Below are 20,768 nucleotides of genomic sequence, written 5' to 3'. Positions count from 1 at the left end.
TAAGCGGTGGGTTCCGCGTTATCCGCTCGGATCGATCTGTAACGTGACTCTCCGGCCGGATACAGAGCTCTCGGCAGCTTTATCTCTTCCTGAGCTAAATGTGCCCCAGCGTCCAGTCATTTATACTAAAACAAGCAGCATCTACCCCAAAAACATCGACACAAAGATAAAGAGGACTTTCTGTAAGGATTATAATAGCGGCAGATCGATGCCACGAGAATCCGCCACAGACGGGGGCATCGCTGCGGACCGGGCGTGGGGTAATTTAGTGCTTCCCTGGGTAGATCGGGGCTGGGAACGGATCAGACGCGGGGCAATCCCTGAGCATCAGCACCGTAGCAAGGAGCGCCCCCCACAGGGCTTAATGCCGGGAGCTTGTGTCGGCCGCGCAGGTTCTACCGCGGTTATTGGGGGCGACGTGCAGCGCTTTGACCCATCCCCGGTGACACAGAACGTACGAGAAAGAGGATCTTCATTCACGCGGAACACCGAGCGGAAGAGAGGAATTATAACGAGGAGAACGGGCAGAGAGAACCTGGCGTCTGTCACTAGCCCTCCCGTCCGCGCACGCACAGCATCTCCCCGCGCAGCCTTTTCATGTCGCCTTGGCTCGGACGCAGAGAGTTTGAACGCCGAGCGGATTGCGGTCAAACATTACAGCTCCAGCCCGTGGCTCCGTCGCGTGCGACATCTGCCGGGGTCTCCCTCCCGCTCAACGTCTGTCCTCTTTTTAATCAGCAAACAAACCTCCGGAGATCTGAGAACAGAGACCCCGACGCTCCGCCGGACCCCCGCCGATGATATTCCGGGGGCCGGCTGCTTCTCCAGCTCCCTATGAAACCTTCCACCTACCGGACGAGAGGCACCGGTCCCACCGGATCTACTTCTATTCACTTACACAGCCTTATTATACATCATAAGTATTATTATTACGCGGAGCCGTGCGCGGCAGCCATATTCCCCGAAGGGTCGGCTGCCCCTCCTCTCTCCGGCGTCGTTTGAAGAGGAGATTTGAGCCCAGAGCGTGAAGCGTAATAATTACCGTTATTACCCATCGGGGGTTATTTTCTGAGCGCAGATACTCGTCGCCGGGCGGCAGCGAGAGGATTTTCTCACTTCCGTCATAAGAGACGCATTTATCATCCAAAAACATGTAACGGAAATCTGCCGCGTTCCTTCACTGAGGGGCAGCTTTGGGGGCCGCCGGGGCAGTTTCCCGGGTATTTATTATTAATTTCACCGACTCCTCAGCTCAAAGACTGAGCCTTAATCTCCCACAGTCTGACGTCAAGCGTTTGGGACCGGCAGAGCCGCGCATGGTGCAATCACCGCAAACGGGGGAGCTGCTAAAAGACAAACACTAGAGCGCAGCACACATCACGCGATGGAACGCGGAGCATCCCGGTACCGTCCGTTCTGCGTGCCGTTCGCCAGTCTGCTCGCCATTCGCCGGTCTGCGCTCCGTTCGCCGGTCTGCTCTCCGTTCGCCGGTCTGCGCTCTCATCGAGTCATTACTTCGGTCAGAAGCCTCGCATTCGGTTGGGAGACGGACGCAGTTTGAAAACGCGTCGGTTTTGAGGGATTAATCAGGAGCGCCGAGCGTTTAAGGGGGAACCGGACGGAATAATTCACAGAATTACATGAAAAAGCACAAATAATAAAAAAGACTGATCCGAGGAGAACGGCGGCTTAATTCCTCGCGGCGGATCCCAAATTCACGCTCTGAGTTCCGAGTCCTGCCGACAGCTACACGTCTCTCTAATTAGAGATCAGCGAGCGGCCGGCAGCGACCTCGTTACACGGAGAACAAATGATATTTAAATGTTACACAAAACGAGGAAAAACTGGGCTTTGGAAGTGAATCATTTCCAGCGTTTGGTGATTAACACACTGCGGCCATCCTACGCCGGCCAATCGGCTGCGAGCTCATTAGATGGTCCCGGCTGGGACTCACCGAAGATAACGCCGTCCGGCGGAGCGCAGATCAGGAGCTCGGATACATTTCACCCGCTACACCGCAATAAAGACTCCAACTACCAGCATCCTGCGCATCTCCATACAGGGATCCAGTCACTGGGAAACGCCTCACTCTCTGCAGAGTTACGGTTCCAGGAGGGCACCGAACAGATTGGGGCCAAATACCTGGGGTAGTTTCTGTTTAAAGTTCTAATCATTGGGGCAACAAGAAATCGTCCAGCCGGTCTGATTATCGCTACGGACGTCACGTCCTAAACCCCCGAGAATCGCAGATCTCAGCTCCGCTCGTCATCAGCTCTCGGGGGATTTAAGCTCCGGATTCTCATCACCGGATCGCACGTCAGAAACATCCCGAGCGACGCGGCGTTCAAACAAACTAATTATACGGACGCCCGGCACGCGTTTAGAAGAGCCGATCGCTACGCGGGTTATCGGGGTGTAAAATAATTCCTCTGGAGCTGGAATCGCATTAAACGGGGAACGGCCATCCTTCCATAATTTCTCTTTTTCAGATGTTTGAATTTTTAAAAATTTCTCCCCCATTTCAAATTAGAAATATGGAAAAAATGTGACATCAGGGAAGAGCGCTACGCACTAAAGCCCCGGGCGATCATCCGCCGCCCTGCCGCGTCTTACCGTTACTGCTGTTGTCATCCACCAGGACGATCTCTTTGAGGAGGTCGGCGGGCGTCCGGTCGATGGCGGAACGAATGGATCGCAGGATCACCGACAGAGCTTCGTTCACAAAAATAAAGACGATGCTGACCTGCGGCAGGTCCTCGGGGTACGTCAGGTTCCTGCAGCTGGGAGCAAAGAGAACAAAAGAGATTTACTAAAACGCATCGCGTTCAGCCCGGCCAGACCCTCCATGCTACTCGGCCCCCGCTTAGTTTGTCCGGTACCTCTGTGCAACAAAACTCCTGGTGCCCCGGTGCCCCCCCTCTCTCTCCTCTCCCCTCCCCCGATGCCCCTTTTCTCTATGGGCTCAGAATGTTTGCTGGGTATGAGGGGATCGCAGGGTTCTACAGCCCTAAATCCCCCGATAATGTGTATAGAAACAGCAGGAAACGGCTTTATAAATTAAACGGGGGAAATAAACCCCATTATTCTTCTTCTAAATGCCCCGCTGACCGCCCCGAATGTGAATAAAAAGGTGTTTTTTCTGTTGTGTTTTTCTGGGCCCCGTAATCGATGATAATCAGACCGGAGACGTCTGGCGAGCGGAGATCCCCGGCAGCCGTCGGCAGAACACAAGGTGACTTTAGGTATAAACGTTAATCTGCTCCCCGCGCGTGCGATGGACGGGAGAATCTGCATAGAAAGTAATAACGGCAGAAAGACGGCGATATTAATGCCCTAACGCTCTGCACCGACGGGGCAAATAACCTCTGAAGGAGCGGAGCGGCGGGTGGAGGTGCCGGCGTACGGCGCGGGGCAGAACAATCGCATCTTTCATGTCTCCAACCGAAAAACAACCTTCAAAGCCTCGTCTGCCGAGAGTACGGAGACTAATGGAGCTAAGGTGTCCGTTTCCATGGCTACTAAGTATGCGCGGAAAGTACTAATATTCCATTCATCTCACCAAACCAACAGACGTTTGTGCATAAAAATGAAGTTTTAAAGCCGCCGAAAACTCTCCGCCGTGCGAAAGAATTCCGAAATCCGGTCTGCGCTCGATTAACCCCTTCTCTACCCAAAAACATTCCACGCGTGAGCCCTGAAAGCGCTCGGAAGGATCCGGACGGACTCTGTGACGACGCGGAGCGGCGATGCGGTCGGCTCCTCACAAACCGGAGGAAGAAGCCAGAAAAAGGCACGACGGAAGAATAAAAAGTAACTTTTATCATAAAGATAAAATCCGCGGGGAGAGAAATACCAGAAAGATCCTGCGTTTCACCAAATGAGGATTCGGAAAGGATTAGGGTTCGGGTTTTGGGGAGGAATTCCTGCACCGTTAGCCCCTCGTTTTTTGTTGACAGAAGAGGCCGGTTTGTCGCGGTAATCAGGGGTATTTATAGCGGCGCGGGCATAAAGCGCAGCCGGGACCGTCGGGGTTTCGCGCACCTGGATGCTTTAGGGTCTAACGAGACGCACCTGCGCCATTTACACGAGACGCTCCGGAAACGGTGCCCGTGGGGCGAGAAACTTAATAAAAGTTCTGTCTGTTATCGCCCGTCGCCGCCGATTCCCTGCCAAAGGCTGATTGACAGCCAACCGAATCCTATAAACCCGGCAGAAAGCAACACGGAACCGCGACGAGCACCGGCTCGCTCACACAGCCGGTACACGGGAGGCTGGAACAAGGACAATGATGTCTGGGGGTCACCCGGCGGGGCTGGACGTGGTGGGACGCGGGACGCTGATGGGGCCGGTGGGCAGACATGTTGGTTCTTGTGGCAAGTGTCGGCCAAAACATTTCCCTGGATCCCTGATCTGTTGTTGCCCCACACGGCCCCCGCTGGGGGTTCCAGGGTCATCGGGTGTTTAACACAGCCAGCCTTATGATGCTGCACCGCGCATGACTTTAGGCGGCTTCCAATGGTGTAAAATCACGTGTCCGGGACATGCCGCCTGCTGCGAGAATCCTGCGTCTCGTGAAACGTCCCGATTCTCAAAGTAAGGAGAGGAAAAGCGTCTGGAGAAAGCGCGAGAAGGAAGTCGCCGGAACGTCACGCGGAACATTACGCTAAATGCTGCAGGTTCCTGGGGGAAGCTGCTTTACTCCGGACCCTTCACTTCCTCAGCAGAGATCCCAACAGGAAGTGAGGGGAGGAAACGCGCGCTGGAATAACGCGTAACCCCCGGGGCGGGCAGCAGGGAGGTCTCCGAAGGGTCAGTGAATGAACAGCGGGGTAAAGGGGTCTCCCGCGTCCGTAGCGAGGCACGTTCTAGCTACGGGGGGTTTGTGTCGCTATTAGGGGTATTAGGGCCGCAGGTTTCTGGAAGTTCCCTGCATTAAATCCGGGGAAAGGAAGTTCTTCGGATCCGGGATTAAGGACCGGATTAGATTTCGCGTGAATCGTCTGGAAGGCGGTCAATCGTCACCTGTTTGACCCGAAGAGTTTGTTTTTCAGAAAGTACCTCGAGCATCAAGAGATACCTCGAGAGATAAAACGCCACAGAATGCGTGGCAGGCAGCCAGCTCTCGGGGCAATTGTCTCGCGCCGAACAATGAGCCGCTGTGCCCCCGCGCGCCGTATCTGCCAAGAGCCTCGCTTTTACCTCGGAGCAAATCCTGCGGCAGCCAGAAAAGGTTCGGAGCCCTCGATGTTTCCTAAAAAAACCACCGTAACGCTACAAGGGCGTCTCTTAATCCGGTAACTTTGTGTCACTCGTTTCCGGACTGGTGTAGGACTCGGGAGAGAGGAGTGAGGTAGGGATGTGGTTTAATGCATTTAGCGGGAGTAACTGGTGTAGGACTCGGGAGAGCGGTGTGAGGTAGGGATGCGGTTTAATGCATTTAGTGGGAGTAACTGGTGTAGGACTCGGGAGAGGGGAGTGAGGTAGGGATGCGGTTTAATGCATTTAGCGGGAGTAACTGGTGTAGGACTCGGGAGAGAGGAGTGAGGTAGGGATGCGGTTTAATGCACTTAGCGGGAGTAACTGGTGTAGGACTCGGGAGAGCGGAGTGAGGTAGGGATGCGGTTTAATGCACTTAGTGTCTCGGGAGTAACTGGTGTAGGACTCGGGAGAGAGGTAGGGATGCGTTTTCATGCGCTTAGCGGGAGTAACGCTCTCCACGGCGGTTTGAAATCATTACTAAAATGTGCAGAGCCCCACCGCCCAGCGATGGTCGGACTCACTCACCCTCCCGGCCGTAGGTCCGGCAGGGCCCTGTCCAGGGGGAGCCGGTCACTCAGGTAAGCGTTGTAGCCGTAGTACTGGAACTGCTTTAAAGCCACGCGTCTGTTTTCGGGGCTCAGGTCCTGGCCCCAGCGCGCAAACAGCGAGGAGTCCGTGAACGGCTCGGCCGCGCTTTCCTCCACCTTCTGCGGGGCTTCTGGAGAAAGAAAGAAAGAAAATAAAAACGTGCAAAAAAGACTGGTTTTAGGAAATAAGAGCTTTGGATTTATTTATTTTTAAGCGTCGTCTGACATCACAAGGTTACCTCTGTTGAGAAAGTAAGTTTATTGGATATTTCCCCAAATACTCTGTTTTTCTCCTAAGAAGTTGTATTTTCTTTCTACGCTGTTACCCCGAGGGAGACTCTGAACTCTCAGCCACCAAACACGCGAAGACCCCTGAAGTATTAAAGCCGTTACACAGCTGTCGGTGAATCGCGTATGATGTCATCGCAGCCCAAACAAAGTGAGGTCAGCCGACATTTTCATTTCATGGCCTTCAATTCATTACAATAAAAGCCGAACACGGACCCCGCGTCCAGTCTATGGACCCCCTAACTACATGAAACACGAGACGCGGATTCACGCGGCCGCTGCGCGTCCCATCAAATAACGCGGCATTAAATAACCCGGATAATTCCGTTTAACGAAGCCGTATTATAACATTTCACCGATTTGTCTGAAGCCGTTTCCTTCCTGCCGCTCGGATTCCTTCACACGGAGACGCAATTCGCACGGATATTTGGAGTCTCATATCACAGATTGCACGTCTCGGGGTATTGGGCTGTCGGAGTGTCTCGGGGTACTAGATCCGCCGGGGGGGGTCTCGGGGTATTGGGCCGTACGGGGCGTCTCTGGGTATTTAAGCCGTACGGGGCGTCTCTGGGTATTTAAGCCGTACGGGGGCGTCTCGGGGTATTGGGGCCGTACGGGGGAGTCTCGGGGTTTTGGGGCCGTACGGGAGCGTCTCGGGGTATTGGGGCCGTACGGGGGCGTCTCGGGGTTTTGGGGCCGTACGGGGCGTCTTGGGGTATTTTGGCCTCTTTCAGTCTCCCCGTGAAGGGCTTTCTTTCCCCTTTTGGGTCGGGAGATTCGTTTCACTTCGCGGGAATCCATTAAACGCACGGCTTGGAAATCACTAATTTCCCAAACGGCCTTTATTTGAAGTTTCTGTGATGAGCGGCCCCCGGCCGGCAGCTCGGGCCGCGATGGGAATATCCCCCCCACCCCCCCAATCAGCTTCATTAAAGCAAATTTATGCGGAATCCTCATTTTCTGGAGAATCTGGCCGGGGGGGCAAAGATCCCGGCGGCAGAAGAAAAATAAATCTTTTTAAATAAGCGGCGTCTCTGCCGTGCCGTTTAACGTCAAAGTCTCCATTTTAGAGTAAATGCGGCCAACGGCTTTCCCTCGCCGCTCGCTCTTCATAAAAATCCGCGGAAGGAAACGGGATCTCCAAAAACAAAAAACACGATCCGTCAAAAGAGGAGGAAAAGAGGAAACGTTTTGGCACAACCGGGCGAGCGGCGGAGAGGGGACCGGGCGAGCGGCGCCCAGGGCGGGGATCTGGCGAGCGATCGGGTGGAGAGACAGTTAAGATGAAACGGACCGGTTCCAAAGTCCCGACATAAATAAATAAAGACCGGATTCTCAGGCGGACGAGAAGGTCGCTGGAAATGTCCCAGTTTCCGCCCCCCCCCAAACTCCACTCAGTAAACGTCACGGAAACGGCCTCTGCCACCACAAAAGGGAAACAAATAATTGAAACAATCGTCAAACCCCAAGAGTCCTCCGCGCAAGCACAAAGTAAATCATCAGTCACCTTCCCCTCAATCCACAGTAAAGTAAAACTTCCCCATGTTACATCTGAGAGGGTTGCAGATAAGTGGAAAAGCCTCCCAGCAGAGGTGGTAGAGGGTAATACAGTGAGGGTATTAAACATGCATGGGATAGACATACGGCTCCTGAATCTAAGACGAGACCAACGACTGATTAAGGTTTGAGTCTTTACAGCAGGGACTAGACGGGGGCCGGATGGGGCCGATCTGCTGGAAGGTTCTAGGTTCCTGAAGTGTCAGTTATAAAGGAACATTAAGACGGTTCTAGAACTGAAGCCTCTCAGCCTCTGCCTCCTGCTGCCGGCTTCGATCTCTATGTCTCAAATTAGAATAAATGAAGTAATTAACGTCCTGCCGGTAACCCCCCCCCCCCCCGTCACCGGTGCCGAGTATCAGGGTCGCACCTCCGATGCATCGCTTTATCAGTAATTACCGTTCCTGATCGCAGCCGGCGTAGATGGGAACAGAATTCGGACGCGCCGGTTATCGAGCCGTGACCGGCAGATTGAAAGGCGTCCCGGCGGATCGGGGGTCAGCGCGCCGGGTCAACACGCTTCATCAGCCGTTAATTAGAATTAGTGTTACGGGGTAATTACACGCCGATGGAGCAACACGCGGACCTCTCACCGGTCCACGCCGGCCCTGAATATTTATTAACACGATTGGGCCTGCATTTCAATCGGCTGAGGATGATGGGAGCTGTGCATTCATGTGCCGATTGGATATAAAACGGTTCTTTTGGCTTCACCTGGAGACGGCAGAGACAGCGGGGGCTCCAAACCCAGAGATGCCGCGGCGTTCTGACAATCAAAGGGTGGATTTCACCAGAAAGGGAACCCAGAAGTGAACGATATTCCGCGTGACTCGCTGCGGCTGCCGGTACCGCGGATTCCGTACATTTTATCCTTCATTACGTTTATTGCCTCGTTTTATTTTATAGTTTCAGTTCTCGGGCTCCGCCCGGCGACGTCTCCAACGCTCGCTTCTATTGGTTCATCAGATTATTAGAAATGTAAAGCGGGGGGCTTTGCCGGCAATGAGTGTTTGCTCGGGTTGGAATCACGCGAATGTCTGGCCGTTGCACTGAGACTTTCCGGAAGATTTAAAGCGTTCACAGAAATCACCGAAATTCATTTCTTTGCTAATCCAGGAACAGAAAGAATCCTAAAGAATGAAGGTCAGCCTCTAGAAGTGGATCCTGAGACCGCGCCGGAGGTTCCTCTGCTGCCCACATCATCTCCCCATCACCTGAACAGTCCGCCAATCACAGCTCTGACATCATAACGCGTGCGAATGTGACGTCAGATCTTCGAGAACATTCCGTCCTCGTCCCGTCCAGAACCTCTGGGTATAGAAGTGCTATATACACATTATATATATTTATATACACCCCATATATATATATATATATACACATACCCACACACCCCGTATATATATACACCGTGTAATATATATATATATAATACATACACACGCACACCCCGTATATATATACACACGCATACACTGTGTATATATATATATAGTCACACACACCATATACCGTATATATATATATATATTCACACACACCCCGTGTATTATATATAGTCACACACACGCACACGCTGTATGTATATATATATTCACCCCAGGCGCGTGCGGGAGCCGAGGTGCCAGATTTCATAAATCAGGCCGTTGGTTTGTAGCCGGTGGGAATCGTCAATCTATGAAAATCCCGAGAAATTCCGTGAGCCGCACGTTAAGTTGCGCGGTGTCCTTTGCGAGGCGGCCCGTTTGTCCTTGGCGAGGCGGCCCGTTTGTCCTTGGCGAGGCGGCGCGTTTGTCCTTGGCGAGGCGGCCCGTTTGTCCTTGGCGAGGCGGCCCGGTGTCCTTGGCGAGGCGGCCCGGTGTCCTTGGCGAGGCGGCCCGGTGTCCTTGGCGAGGTGGACGGTTTGTCCTTGGCGAGGCGGCCCGGTGTCCTTGGCGAGGCGGCCCGGTGTCCTTGGCGAGGCGGCCCGGTGTCCTTGGCGAGGCGGCGCGGTGTCCTTGGCGAGGTGGACGGTTTGTCCTTGGCGAGGCGGCGCGGTGTCCTTGGCGAGGCGGCGCGGTGTCCTTGGCGAGGCGGCGCGGTGTCCTTGGCGAGGCGGCCCGTTTGTCCTTGGCGAGGCGGCGCGTCCTCCGCGTTTCTATGGTTTTGTAATTTGGGCTCCACGACGAGCAGAATTCTCTCCGCCAAAAAGGGCAGAAGTCCAGATCCCGATGAGAAAAACATTCTGGACGATTCCGGGATTCCAGCTGGGGAATAAGCGGGTCACACGCGTGTAACACCACAGCCCTGTAATCAGCGTAGCACCGCACACGCGTGTTACACGCGGTAATGTATGTACAGTTTGTTACACATACAGGGTGCACAGAAATTATTGTTCCTTTTTTTAAGCTGATCTCACCCAGACACCGGAAGCGCTCCTCCGGAGACCGGTGGCGGCCAATATGGAGGAGTATTTTCCCTCAAATAAAGTTGTGATTGGTCCCCTAATCCGGCCAACGGCAGCTTTCCTCGGCAGTCGGCGAAGCTTCAGACGCGTTTAACACTTGAAACCCCAGAGGCGTGTAATTTACACAGGTCTGCCCCATTCATACGTCCGTAACAGACCCGGTCGGTCTCAACATCCCAGCGAGTGAGAAACGGCCCGGCCCGGCCCTTCCGACAGCCGGATATCCGAATTCTCATGAAACCCGCGAATGTCGCGCGTCGCTTCCACGTTTATCCAAACAGCTGCCGCGGTGACGAGCTACGCAGGGGTTAAAGGGTTAAGCATTTGCCCCCGTTTGCTCCAGATCGCAGACCATCTCCAGTATTAGTACCCCGGCGGTGACCATGCGCAGCTGGAAAGGAAGAGAATAGCTGCGGGGGGGGGGGTGATTACCGCCGGTAAGTGGCATTTTTAATTAATGGTTCAATTACTTGTAAACATTTAGCTCGGCGGAAACGACTTTCCCTCATTAAATCCCCTTCTAAGACTAATTTAAAACGATGGCCTCTTCAGCGCATGGTTAACCGCAGCGGCATCGCGGAGAACATCCCGACGTACAGCGATGCGACGGACTCCGGGGATCCCAATCACTCTCAGCCAGACAAACATATGAAAAACAAGCAGGGCCAGCACGGACAGACCACATCCGGCTCACGAAAGTACTTGTTCCTCCCCGGGGTAACAGCCATTCAGCAAACTCATCCCCTGAAACATTCCCCGCGGGAAAACGTCTCAAACACCGACGTCCTGAAGCGGCAAACCGGGCGAGCCGGCACGGAAACGCGCGGGACCCCGGCACGGAAACGCGCGGGACCCCGGCACGGAAACGCGCGGGACCCCGGCACGGAAACGCGCGGGACCCCGGCACGGAAACGCGCGGGACCCCGGCACGGAAACGCGCGAGACCCCGGCACGGAAACACGCGAGACCCCGGCACGGAAACACCCGAGACCCCGGCACGGAAACACCCGAGACCCCGTTTATCAGCCCGACAGAGCGCAGAACATGCGCAGCAACCTTCGGCTCGTACCGGCGGAGATCACGACTTTTACCGTCATTAGAAACCAGATATCAGAGCAGACGACATGGAAACCTCTTTGATCCGCCCGCAAATAACGCGCCCGCGATACTCATCTGCAAAAACAATCCAAACCCGCCACACCGGCAGAGAGAGAACAACACAACCGGCAGAGAGAGAACAACACAACCGGCAGAGAAAACAAAAACAACCGGCAGAGAAAACAAAAACAACCGGCAGAGAAAACAAAAACAACCGGCAGAGAGAGAGGGAGGGACGTGGATAGAGAATACGAATCCCGGATACGAGGCGTTTTATTCCGCCCCGCTGGGTACAGAGCGGCGTAGATCCCAGAGACATTCCTATCAGTAGGCAGAAACCGTACGCTCGGCTCCCCGGCCATCGCTATTTGCGCAGATTTCACAGATAAATCCCGACTTTATGGAACAAGTCCCTGCGTCGCCGCGGGAATTAACACGTGTGTGCGGCGTCCAAACACGGCTTCAAAGGAACAGAAAGTCTCCATTCACTAATCTCGTGTCTCTTACAAAGGGAGACGCGGACCCCGGGGGGCGGGGGGGCCGCCAGGAGTGAGTTTTACGAGCGCATGAATCAATTTGCTCTCAATACGTCCCAAACGGCACTCGGGTCTCCTGTCTGACGGCGCTTTGTTTCGGTTCCCTCATGGGGTAGACCGGCTGTTTATCTGGTGCTTTAAGTGTTAAATGAAAATTATTCCTCCCCAGGTCGGTGTCGGAGGCATTTCGTTCGTTAATCTCTTTTGGTAGGAAAGTGTAAAGAGGGCCGGGGCGCGACCCGGGAGCCTCCACTCAGAACGCGTTTCCAGCTCCTCGCGGAGACTTCGCGATAAACAGGAAAAAGAAGAAAATGCCCTTGAAGATTTTTTCATTCGCATTCCTCCACGGAGCTCGCAGCCAGGATTTGGAACGTTTATTTCCCTCGGGGGCCGCTGTCACCGCGAAAAATTCATCTAAACGCGGCCTTGTACGGCTAAACAAGGAAACGAGGACCGGATGTTTTTATTTCTCTGCTGAAAGTAAACTTTCCAGAACTCGGTGACTTCACGTTCATCAAAACCCCGTGTAACGGAACTAAACGTAGCGGGAGCGCTGCCCCTTTAACCCGGGAGCGGGGAGCTATTATAGCATAAATGTTTGATTGACAGAAAATGTACAGCCCCGTGTATCCGCAGGTTAATAGGCGTTACAGCCGGCCCCGTGTATCCGCGGGTTAATAGGAGTTACAGTCGGCCCGTGTATCCGCAGGTTAATAGGCGTTACAGCCGGCCCCGTGTATCCGCGGGTTAATAGGAGTTACAGTCGGCCCGTGTATCCGCGGGTTAATAGGCGTTACAGCCGGCCCCGTGTATCCGCGGGTTAATAGGCGTTACAGCCGGCCCCGTGTATCCGCGGGTTAATAGGCGTTACAGCCGGCCCCGTGTATCCGCGGGTTAATAGGCGTTACAGTCGGCCCCGTGTATCCGCGGGTTAATAGGCGTTCCGGCCGGCCCCGTGTATCCGCGGGTTAATAGGCGTTCCAGCCGGCCCCGTGTATCCGCTGGTTAATAGGCGTTACAGCCGGCCCCGTGTATCCGCGGGTTAATAGGCGTTCCAGTCGGCCCCGTGTATCCGCGGGTTAATAGGCGTTCCGGCCGGCCCCGTGTATCCGCGGGTTAATAGGCGTTCCGGCCGGCCCCGTGTATCCGCGGGTTAATAGGCGTTACGGCCGGCCCCGTGTATCCGCGGGTTAATAGGCGTTACGGCCGGCCCCGTGTATCCGCGGGTTAATAGGCGTTACAGCCGGCCCCGTGTATCCGCGGGTTAATAGGCGTTACAGCCGGCCCCGTGTATCCGCGGGTTAATAGGCGTTACAGCCGGCCCCGTGTATCCGCGGGTTACTAGGCGTTACAGCCGGCCCCGTGTATCCGCGGGTTAATAGGCGTTACAGTCGGCCCCGTGTATCCGCGGGTTAATAGGCGTTACAGCCGGCCCCGTGTATCCGCGGGTTAATAGGCGTTACAGCCGGCCCCGTGTATCCGCGGGTTAATAGGCGTTACAGCCGGCCCCGTGTATCCGCGGGTTAATAGGCGTTACAGCCGGCCCCGTGTATCCGCGGGTTAATAGGCGTTACAGCCGGCCCCGTGTATCCGCGGGTTAATAGGCGTTACAGTCGGCCCCGTGTATCCGCGGGTTAATAGGCGTTACAGTCGGCCCCGTGTATCCGCGGGTTAATAAGCGTTACAGCCGGCCCCGTGTATCCGCGGGTTAATAGGCGTTACAGCCGGCCCCGTGTATCCGCGGGTTAATAAGCGTTACAGCCGGCCCCGTGTATCCGCGGGTTAATAGGCGTTACAGCCGGCCCCGTGTATCCGCGGGTTAATAGGCGTTACAGCCGGCCCCGTGTATCCGCGGGTTAATAAGCATTACAGTCGGCCCCGTGTATCCGCGGGTTAATAGGCGTTACAGCCGGCCCCGTGTATCCGCGGGTTAATAGGCGATACAGTCGGCCCGTGTATCTGCGGGTTAATAGGCGTTACAGTCGGAATTCATTCATCTTCAGACACCGAGGAGGGTCCTGCTAATTCCCTCACGTGAAGCAGGGGGGAGGTTCGGCGTTTTGCACGCGGGGAGGTCGGTAAAGACGATTCTATCCCTGGGATGACGGATCGGCCATCAGCGACCCATTAATCTTCTCCGTCCCGGCGGGGTCTCCCGGGAGATAACCGCAGATCTAGGAGGGCCGGTGAGACCTTTCGGCACACAAGGAATTACTGAGATGACGACGATCGTTACAACAAAGTCCCCCCCCCCGGCTACGGAGAACATCAGCGCGGGGGGCTGGGGAGCCGCGGGGGCACAAATACCTCCGCTGGAAGGATAAGGTGGGCTTCATCGTCACGCAGACCCCACGCAGCGAGACCTTCGACCCCCCCCATCCCGAGGACTTCATTATAAAATGCACTCCTTGCTACATTTTTACGTCTCTATGATGTCATCGGGCTGGAAATAAATCTGGATAACGAGGATGATTCCCCGGAATATCCGGCCGAAGCAGCCCCCCCCCGGGACCCTTAAAATGCAATAAACTGAATCATTTTGGGTCCTTATAGCATGAAAACAATTTAATTCAACGTTAATAAAACTGATCGACATTCGTCATGCATTTCCTTCCGGCAGTGAATTAAAGACAGAACTTACTCAGCACCAGTGCCCAGTGTGGGGGCTGTCCAGGGGGCCAGGAGAAGTGCCACACGTCATGGCTGGCATTTGCCTTCACATTAATGAAAACCTGCAGGGAGCTCAACTGATCACCGGAGAGTCTGTCTGTATAACATGCAATGCAGGCCCTGCCGGGGACACCGGGTACTTCCAGGCCCCAGTACATCCCTCCAACGCCCCCCCTCTAGCAGGGTCACCCTGTCCGGGAGAGCCGCCAGCTTTGCCGAGTTTTACAGACACCGCTGCTTCAGAATATCTTTCAACGCGTATCGGCCCCCAAGAAAGCTGAACTGATTTATTGGGCTTTTCATTCACACGCAGAGAACGTGAGCGCCGGTAACCGGCCAGCAAACACCGGCTGCCTCTGTGCCTGATTCATGATGACCCAACAATGGCAAATCCGATAAGAAATATAAATGACATCACAATGGATGACGGCAGCTCCCAGCGCAGACAATGCTTTAGTAACCCGGCGGCCGGCGGCGGAGGAGAACCGCTTGGCCCTTTTGTTTTTTCCTGATGTAAAGACGGCGAAACAAACGCTCCCCTCTCACACACCTCGTTTACACAAAACACACATTTTTCATCACAAACCCCAGCAGGCGGCGCGGGGAAGTACCCGAGTACACTGACGGTGCCCTTACCACCCGAGTACATGAGCGGCAGCGCCGGCCGTACCCCTGAAGAGGTTTGTTGGGGCAGATCTTGGCTTCCGCCTCTCCTACTCCTTCTGACATGCATGCGGAATCACGCTGTGATGTCATAACTCATAATTATTAAAGCTATCCCCGTCCCAATGTCTTTTTATAAATAAGTAAATAAAAAAATAGATGTTCTGATTTACTTCTTTTTAACCCAATCTGTTTTCGTGGGCGCCGGGCTCCCTTCATAACAATGAAAATTGATTTTGCGTAATAAATGGTCTTTGGACACTTTGTCTCCAGCGCCGCTCTCCTCGCTCCCAGCTGGCGTCCTGCCCCCGTTTAGCATCATATTTATTGCCGATAACATCATTAATAACAGAAAGATACAATTACTGTTCCTGGAAGAGTCACAGCGAGCGCGTGAATACGTTGTTCAGACAATAAACAGACGTTCCTTTTCAGCTGTAACAATATATCAGGAATCGCTGGCGCGCCGAGCTGACATTTTATCTGCCCCGGCGCGGGGTGAGCGCGATATCACGCGGTAACCCTGCCTCGTTTAATTACATTCATTACACCATGTAAGCCCGGCTGAAACGTCCAACGATTGACCGATGCCCCGCGGGGGTCTCACAGGCCCGGGGCATTTCCGCGCTGCCCCCATACCGTATCGCTGGGTCTCCCCTATGGAACACCTGCCAAAACTTTACAACATTGCGGTTTATCCCAGCGCGCACCCAGACCCGGAATCAACGAATCACATCTGGCGTAGAACATCCCGGAACAGGAAGTTTAGATGAGCTGAAAACGGCCAAAGCTGCCCGGCGACAGACAGCGCTCATTTATTACAAACGCCCTCCGTAAATACGAACAACTCAACATCAAACGGGTGGAAATCCTTCAGAATAGATATCGAATTCGTTTTATCGTTAGATTTTTTGTTTGGGGTTCTGCTCCGTGGATACGAGATTCTCGGACTCATTGGTAACGATTATTCATTCGCTACAAATTGCCTTCATTCCGGCGCATTTATCACAGCTAAAGGTTCCTGCAGGCGTTCGCACAGTAATCCGGCACTTAGCACTCAAAACAGAGGCAAACTAACCCCGTTAGTGCCTATCCGCCGCGCATGTCACTCCGGCAGTGAGTATCGAATTTATTTGGCAACATTTATTTTACAGCCAGGAGAGCGATGGCTTTTTTAGCAAATATACGTTGTCACATTCCTGTGTGAGCAGGAGGGAGGCAGCAGAGGGGTATATGGGGGCAAGGAAGGCAGCAGAGGGGGTATATGGGGGCAAGGAAGGCAGCAGAAGGGGTATATGGGGGCAAGGAAGGCAGCAGAAGGGGTATATGGGAGCAAGGAAGGCAGCAGAAGGGGTGTTGGGGGAGGAGGGCAGCGAGAGAGGTGTACGGGGTCAGAGAGCGCTGTCCTCATTTAAATGGCTTTACGTAGGTTCTGGCATCAGGCAACCCAGGCTTTGATCAGAGCGAGGCGCGCATGTTACCTACACAGCACCTCGCAGCGAAATATCTTCTGCTTGTCAAAGGACGACAAACACGTTTAAACCAACAAATCATGGAGGAACACGACGCAGGACACACGCGATGCAGAGCGGGGGTCACACGGGAAGGAAAGAAGAGCTTTGCGTTACCCCCGGCGCCCGCTCCGTATATCACAACCGCCGGCGTTACCACCGGCGCCCGCTCCGTATATCACAACCGCCGGTGTTACCCCCGGCACACGCTCCGTATATCACAGCCGTTTGCGTTACCCCCGGCGCCCGCTCCGTATATCACAGCCGTTTGCGTTACCCCCGGCGCCCGCTCCGTATATCACAGCCGTTTGCGTTACCCCCGGCGCCCGCTCCGTATATGACAACCATTTGCGTTACCCCCGGCGCCCGTTCCAGCGTTACCCCCGTATAATCCCCGCAGGTGGTTCAGAAGAAGCACTTTCAGGTTCCGATGCGATTTGATAAAAAGGTCGCGTATAACGGATTATGCTGATATCTTATAAATAAATTATAATCAGGCCGTGTAAAAGGATTCCATCACTCAGAAGTCGTCGCTCTCGCATTGAGTCTTAGATAATTCTATTGAAAGCCGAGATTCGTTTCATCCGGCGCCCGCCGTGGCACTCGCCGCGTTTAACTAAACAATAGGCATGGTTTTCACGCATTTAAAGTTTTTTCACTTGTATAAATTCATGCTACGCACTTTATTCATCAAATGTTTGCCGACAGCACCAAACAGCGGGCGCGGAATATTCAGGAGAAACGCAAAATTCCCTCTGCCCCCCCCGCGCAAAAACATTCCTACAACTTATTGAGCAATATATCTATATCTATATCTATGTGTCTCTCTCTCTCTATATATATATCTATCTCTATATGTCTGTCTCTCTCTATATATATATATATCTATATCTCTCTCTCTCTCTATATATATATATCTATATGTCTCTCTCTCTATATATATCTATCTCTATATGTCTGTCTCTCTCTCTATATATATATCTATATATATCTCTCTATCTATCTATCTATCTATCTATCTATCTATCTATATATATATCCATCTATCTATATACACACACACACACACACACGAGTCATAAAACGGCACAATCACAGAACACAGAGAGAAAAACTTGACAGGAATAAGAGAATTATATCGCAAACCTCCCCCCGCCAAGCCGCTTTCTCAGCGATGGAAACGAAGCAATTAGCGAGCTGCCGTTTTCTAAGGTAACGGCATAAAAACAAAAGACCGGTAAATCAGTAGAAATGCGCGGCCCTCAGAGGAGCGACGAGTGCCGCGCTGCGCATGCTAACAACCTGGTTAGAGGAGGGTGACCGGCTGTCACAGGACTGCACATGAAACATCGGTGCGACAGGGAGCAATGACCTGCCGCGCCCTGCGTCTCCGTCCCGCGTCTCCGTCTCTCGTCCCGCGCCCCCCCGTCTCGCGCCCTGCGTCTCCGTCTCTCGTCCCGCGCCCTGCGTCTCCGTCCCGCGTCTCCCGCCCCCCCACTCGCGCCCCCCCGTCTCCCGTCTCGCGCCCTGCGTCTCCGTCCCGCGTCTCCCGTCCCGCTCCCTGCGTCTCCGTCTCCCGTCCCGCGCCCTGCGTCTCCGTCCCACGCGTCCCCCCGTCTCCCGTCCCACGCCCCACGCCCTGCGTCTCCGTCTCTCGTCCCGCGACCTGCGTCTCCGTCCCACGCGTCCCCCCGTCTCCCGTCCCACGCCCTGCGTCTCCGTCTCCCGTCTCGCTCCCTGCGTCTCCCGTCCCGCTCCCTGCGTCTCCCGTCCCGCGTCTCCCGTCCCCCGCCCTGCGTCTCCGTCCCGCCATAATCTCTGCAGTCCTGAAACGCCTGGCAGCTGAAGGAACGCAAAGTACTTTTATTGCATGAAACTCGATCAAAAACCAGATCTAAGAGGCTATAGCGAGTAGCATTAACCCCAGACAGCGGTCAGATTGCAGCGGCCGCCGTCCAACGTCCTTGAAATCACTGGGTGGATACGATGCGGCTCCATCCGGTAAATCGGTATCTCAGGTAAAGATCTCCAATACGGGCAAAGAGACTCAAGAGCCGGAAATTACTACACAAGGGCAGCGAAGCGCGTTCAGCCGCCATTATCCACGATGGCTCGATGGAGATCGGGAGGAATCGATGAGGATAATCCGTATAAATCTACCCACAAACCCCTCCTGCCCCCGGCCGGGGGGTATTAACGCCACGCACGCTCCTCGGCAGGGAAAGAGTTAGTTCCTGCAATCTACTGTATGAAACAGAAACACACAGGCTGTGATGCGACAAAGTTACACAACTTTACACCTTTGTAACGGCGCAGCGCGGGCGACACGATGCGGACACGACGCAGACACGACTCCGACACGACGCCGACACCACGCCGCCGCGGGACTCCTTCACGCTTTGTTTCACAAAATTTACATCAGAGACTCATCAAAGATTCACTTTCTCGTAAACGACTCCAAGCAAAACTGAGAAGAACTTCCCAGAACATCACCCCGAGCCGCGCCGTACCGGAAAACATCACCCCGAGCCGCGCGGTACCGGAAAACATCACCCCGAGCCGCGCGGTACCGGAAAACATCACCCCGAGCCGCGCGGTACCGGAAAACATCACCCCGAGCCGCGCGGTACCGGAAAACATCACCCCGAGCCCCGCAAAACATCACCCCGAGCCGCGCGGTACCGGAAAACATCACCCCGAGCCGCGCGGTACCGGAAAACATCACCCCGAGCCGCGCGGTACCGGAAAACATCACCCCGAGCCGCGCGGTACCGGAAAACATCACCCCGAGCCGCGCCTTACCGGAAAACATCACCCCGAGCCGCGCCTTACCGGAAAACATCACCCCGAGCCGCGCGGCACCGGAGAACATCACCCCGAGCCGCGCAATACTGGAGAACATCACCCCGAGCCGCGTGGTACCGGAAAACATTAACCCCACGCCGCAGCGGAGCCGCTCCGTAACCAGATCATCACCCCGAGCCGCGCGGTACCGGAAAACATTAACCCGACGTCCCCGGCTCCGTAACTAGAACACATCCCCGGGGCATCTCCCGTCCATCTGCCCCCCCGCTCCTGAAACAAAACGCGGGACGCAGCCGCCAGGAAGATCCAGAAAGAGCAATTATCAGGCAAAGTGAGAAAAAGTCCATTGGTTTCCATGGCGATTGCTCCATCAGAACTCCCCTTTATTACTCTTCCTAATACAGGGTGCGTTCTGATAATCGTCATCTATGACATCAATAATTGTCTTTTTTCAGGATTTGACCCGTTTATGTCGGATTCGTGAGACTCAATTAGAAACGGCATTAAAATGTCAGCATTTTAATTAATTTTTGAGGGTTTCGGGAAAGCGCCAACCGGAACCGACATGCGCTGCCGGCGTTTATAGGATTACAAAGATCTGTTTCGCTTCGTTGAGATTTTTATATCAGCAGATAATCCGTTACATAAAAAAAACTAAAAAAAACACTATTTCCATCATCGCATTTTATTTCTATTTTTAGTAAAATCGCCGATCCATTTCCCTTTGCCGGATTCCGTTCCTTCCCCCTCCGGGTTCCCCTGACACGGCAACAGCTCCGGGGGGATCCCCTTACATGCGTCTACTACTCCCGGCAGCAGTAGTGCGATGGCTCTGTCACCAACACTGACCCGTGGCTGGGCGGGGGGTGCGCGGTAGAAGCCCCCCCGTGGCGAGGTGCGCATTCCACGCTGCGGAAACCGCATCACCAAGAGGGGATTTATTTTTGAGGGACAAAGCAGTTTTTTGATGGGGGGTTAACGGTTTCAGACCCATTGTAAAGAGATTCAGGGATAAGAAGATATTTATTACGTCGCCGTCTGTGTGAGGCTGAGCCCTCGCTGATATATTATTAATGGGTGCCGTTCCGGCCCCTCCATCCCCTAACCTGATTAAATATATAAACGCCCCTCTTAGCGAGCCCAGCGGGGTTAATTTGCGTGACGAGGTCCCCGGGGCCGCTGGTTCCATGGGATCCGGGGCCGCATGGCGATTACTGCACTAGCAGACGTCCCTACAAGATGCTTCGGGAGGGCAATGCGTCGGCGCAGCACGGCAGCCCTGCCTGGGGGGGCTCGACGGGAGCCATCTGTCCGCCGTCTGATACGGCAGCTCCATCTGCGAGAGCCG

At 54.3% G+C, this 20,768-nt stretch overlaps 1 protein-coding gene across 1 annotated transcript in view; it reads right to left on the bottom strand.

Annotated features, from left to right (window-relative positions):
- Positions 1-20,768, bottom strand: part of GALNT18 (polypeptide N-acetylgalactosaminyltransferase 18) — a 56,261-nt gene that overhangs the window by 10,918 nt on the left and 24,575 nt on the right. Inside the window, exons 2-3 of the mRNA XM_053449540.1 lie at positions 5,785-5,977; positions 2,614-2,780 (exon numbers count right to left, since the gene is read on the bottom strand). Coding sequence (XP_053305515.1) covers positions 2,614-2,780; positions 5,785-5,977 — 360 coding nt within the window. The remainder of the gene's footprint in view (positions 1-2,613; positions 2,781-5,784; positions 5,978-20,768) is intronic.

Source organism: Spea bombifrons, chromosome 10 (genome assembly GCF_027358695.1).
Source record: "Spea bombifrons isolate aSpeBom1 chromosome 10, aSpeBom1.2.pri, whole genome shotgun sequence".
In the NCBI taxonomy this organism is placed as follows: Eukaryota; Metazoa; Chordata; class Amphibia; order Anura; family Pelobatidae; genus Spea; species Spea bombifrons.
This window is presented reverse-complemented; position numbering and strand designations above follow the sequence as displayed.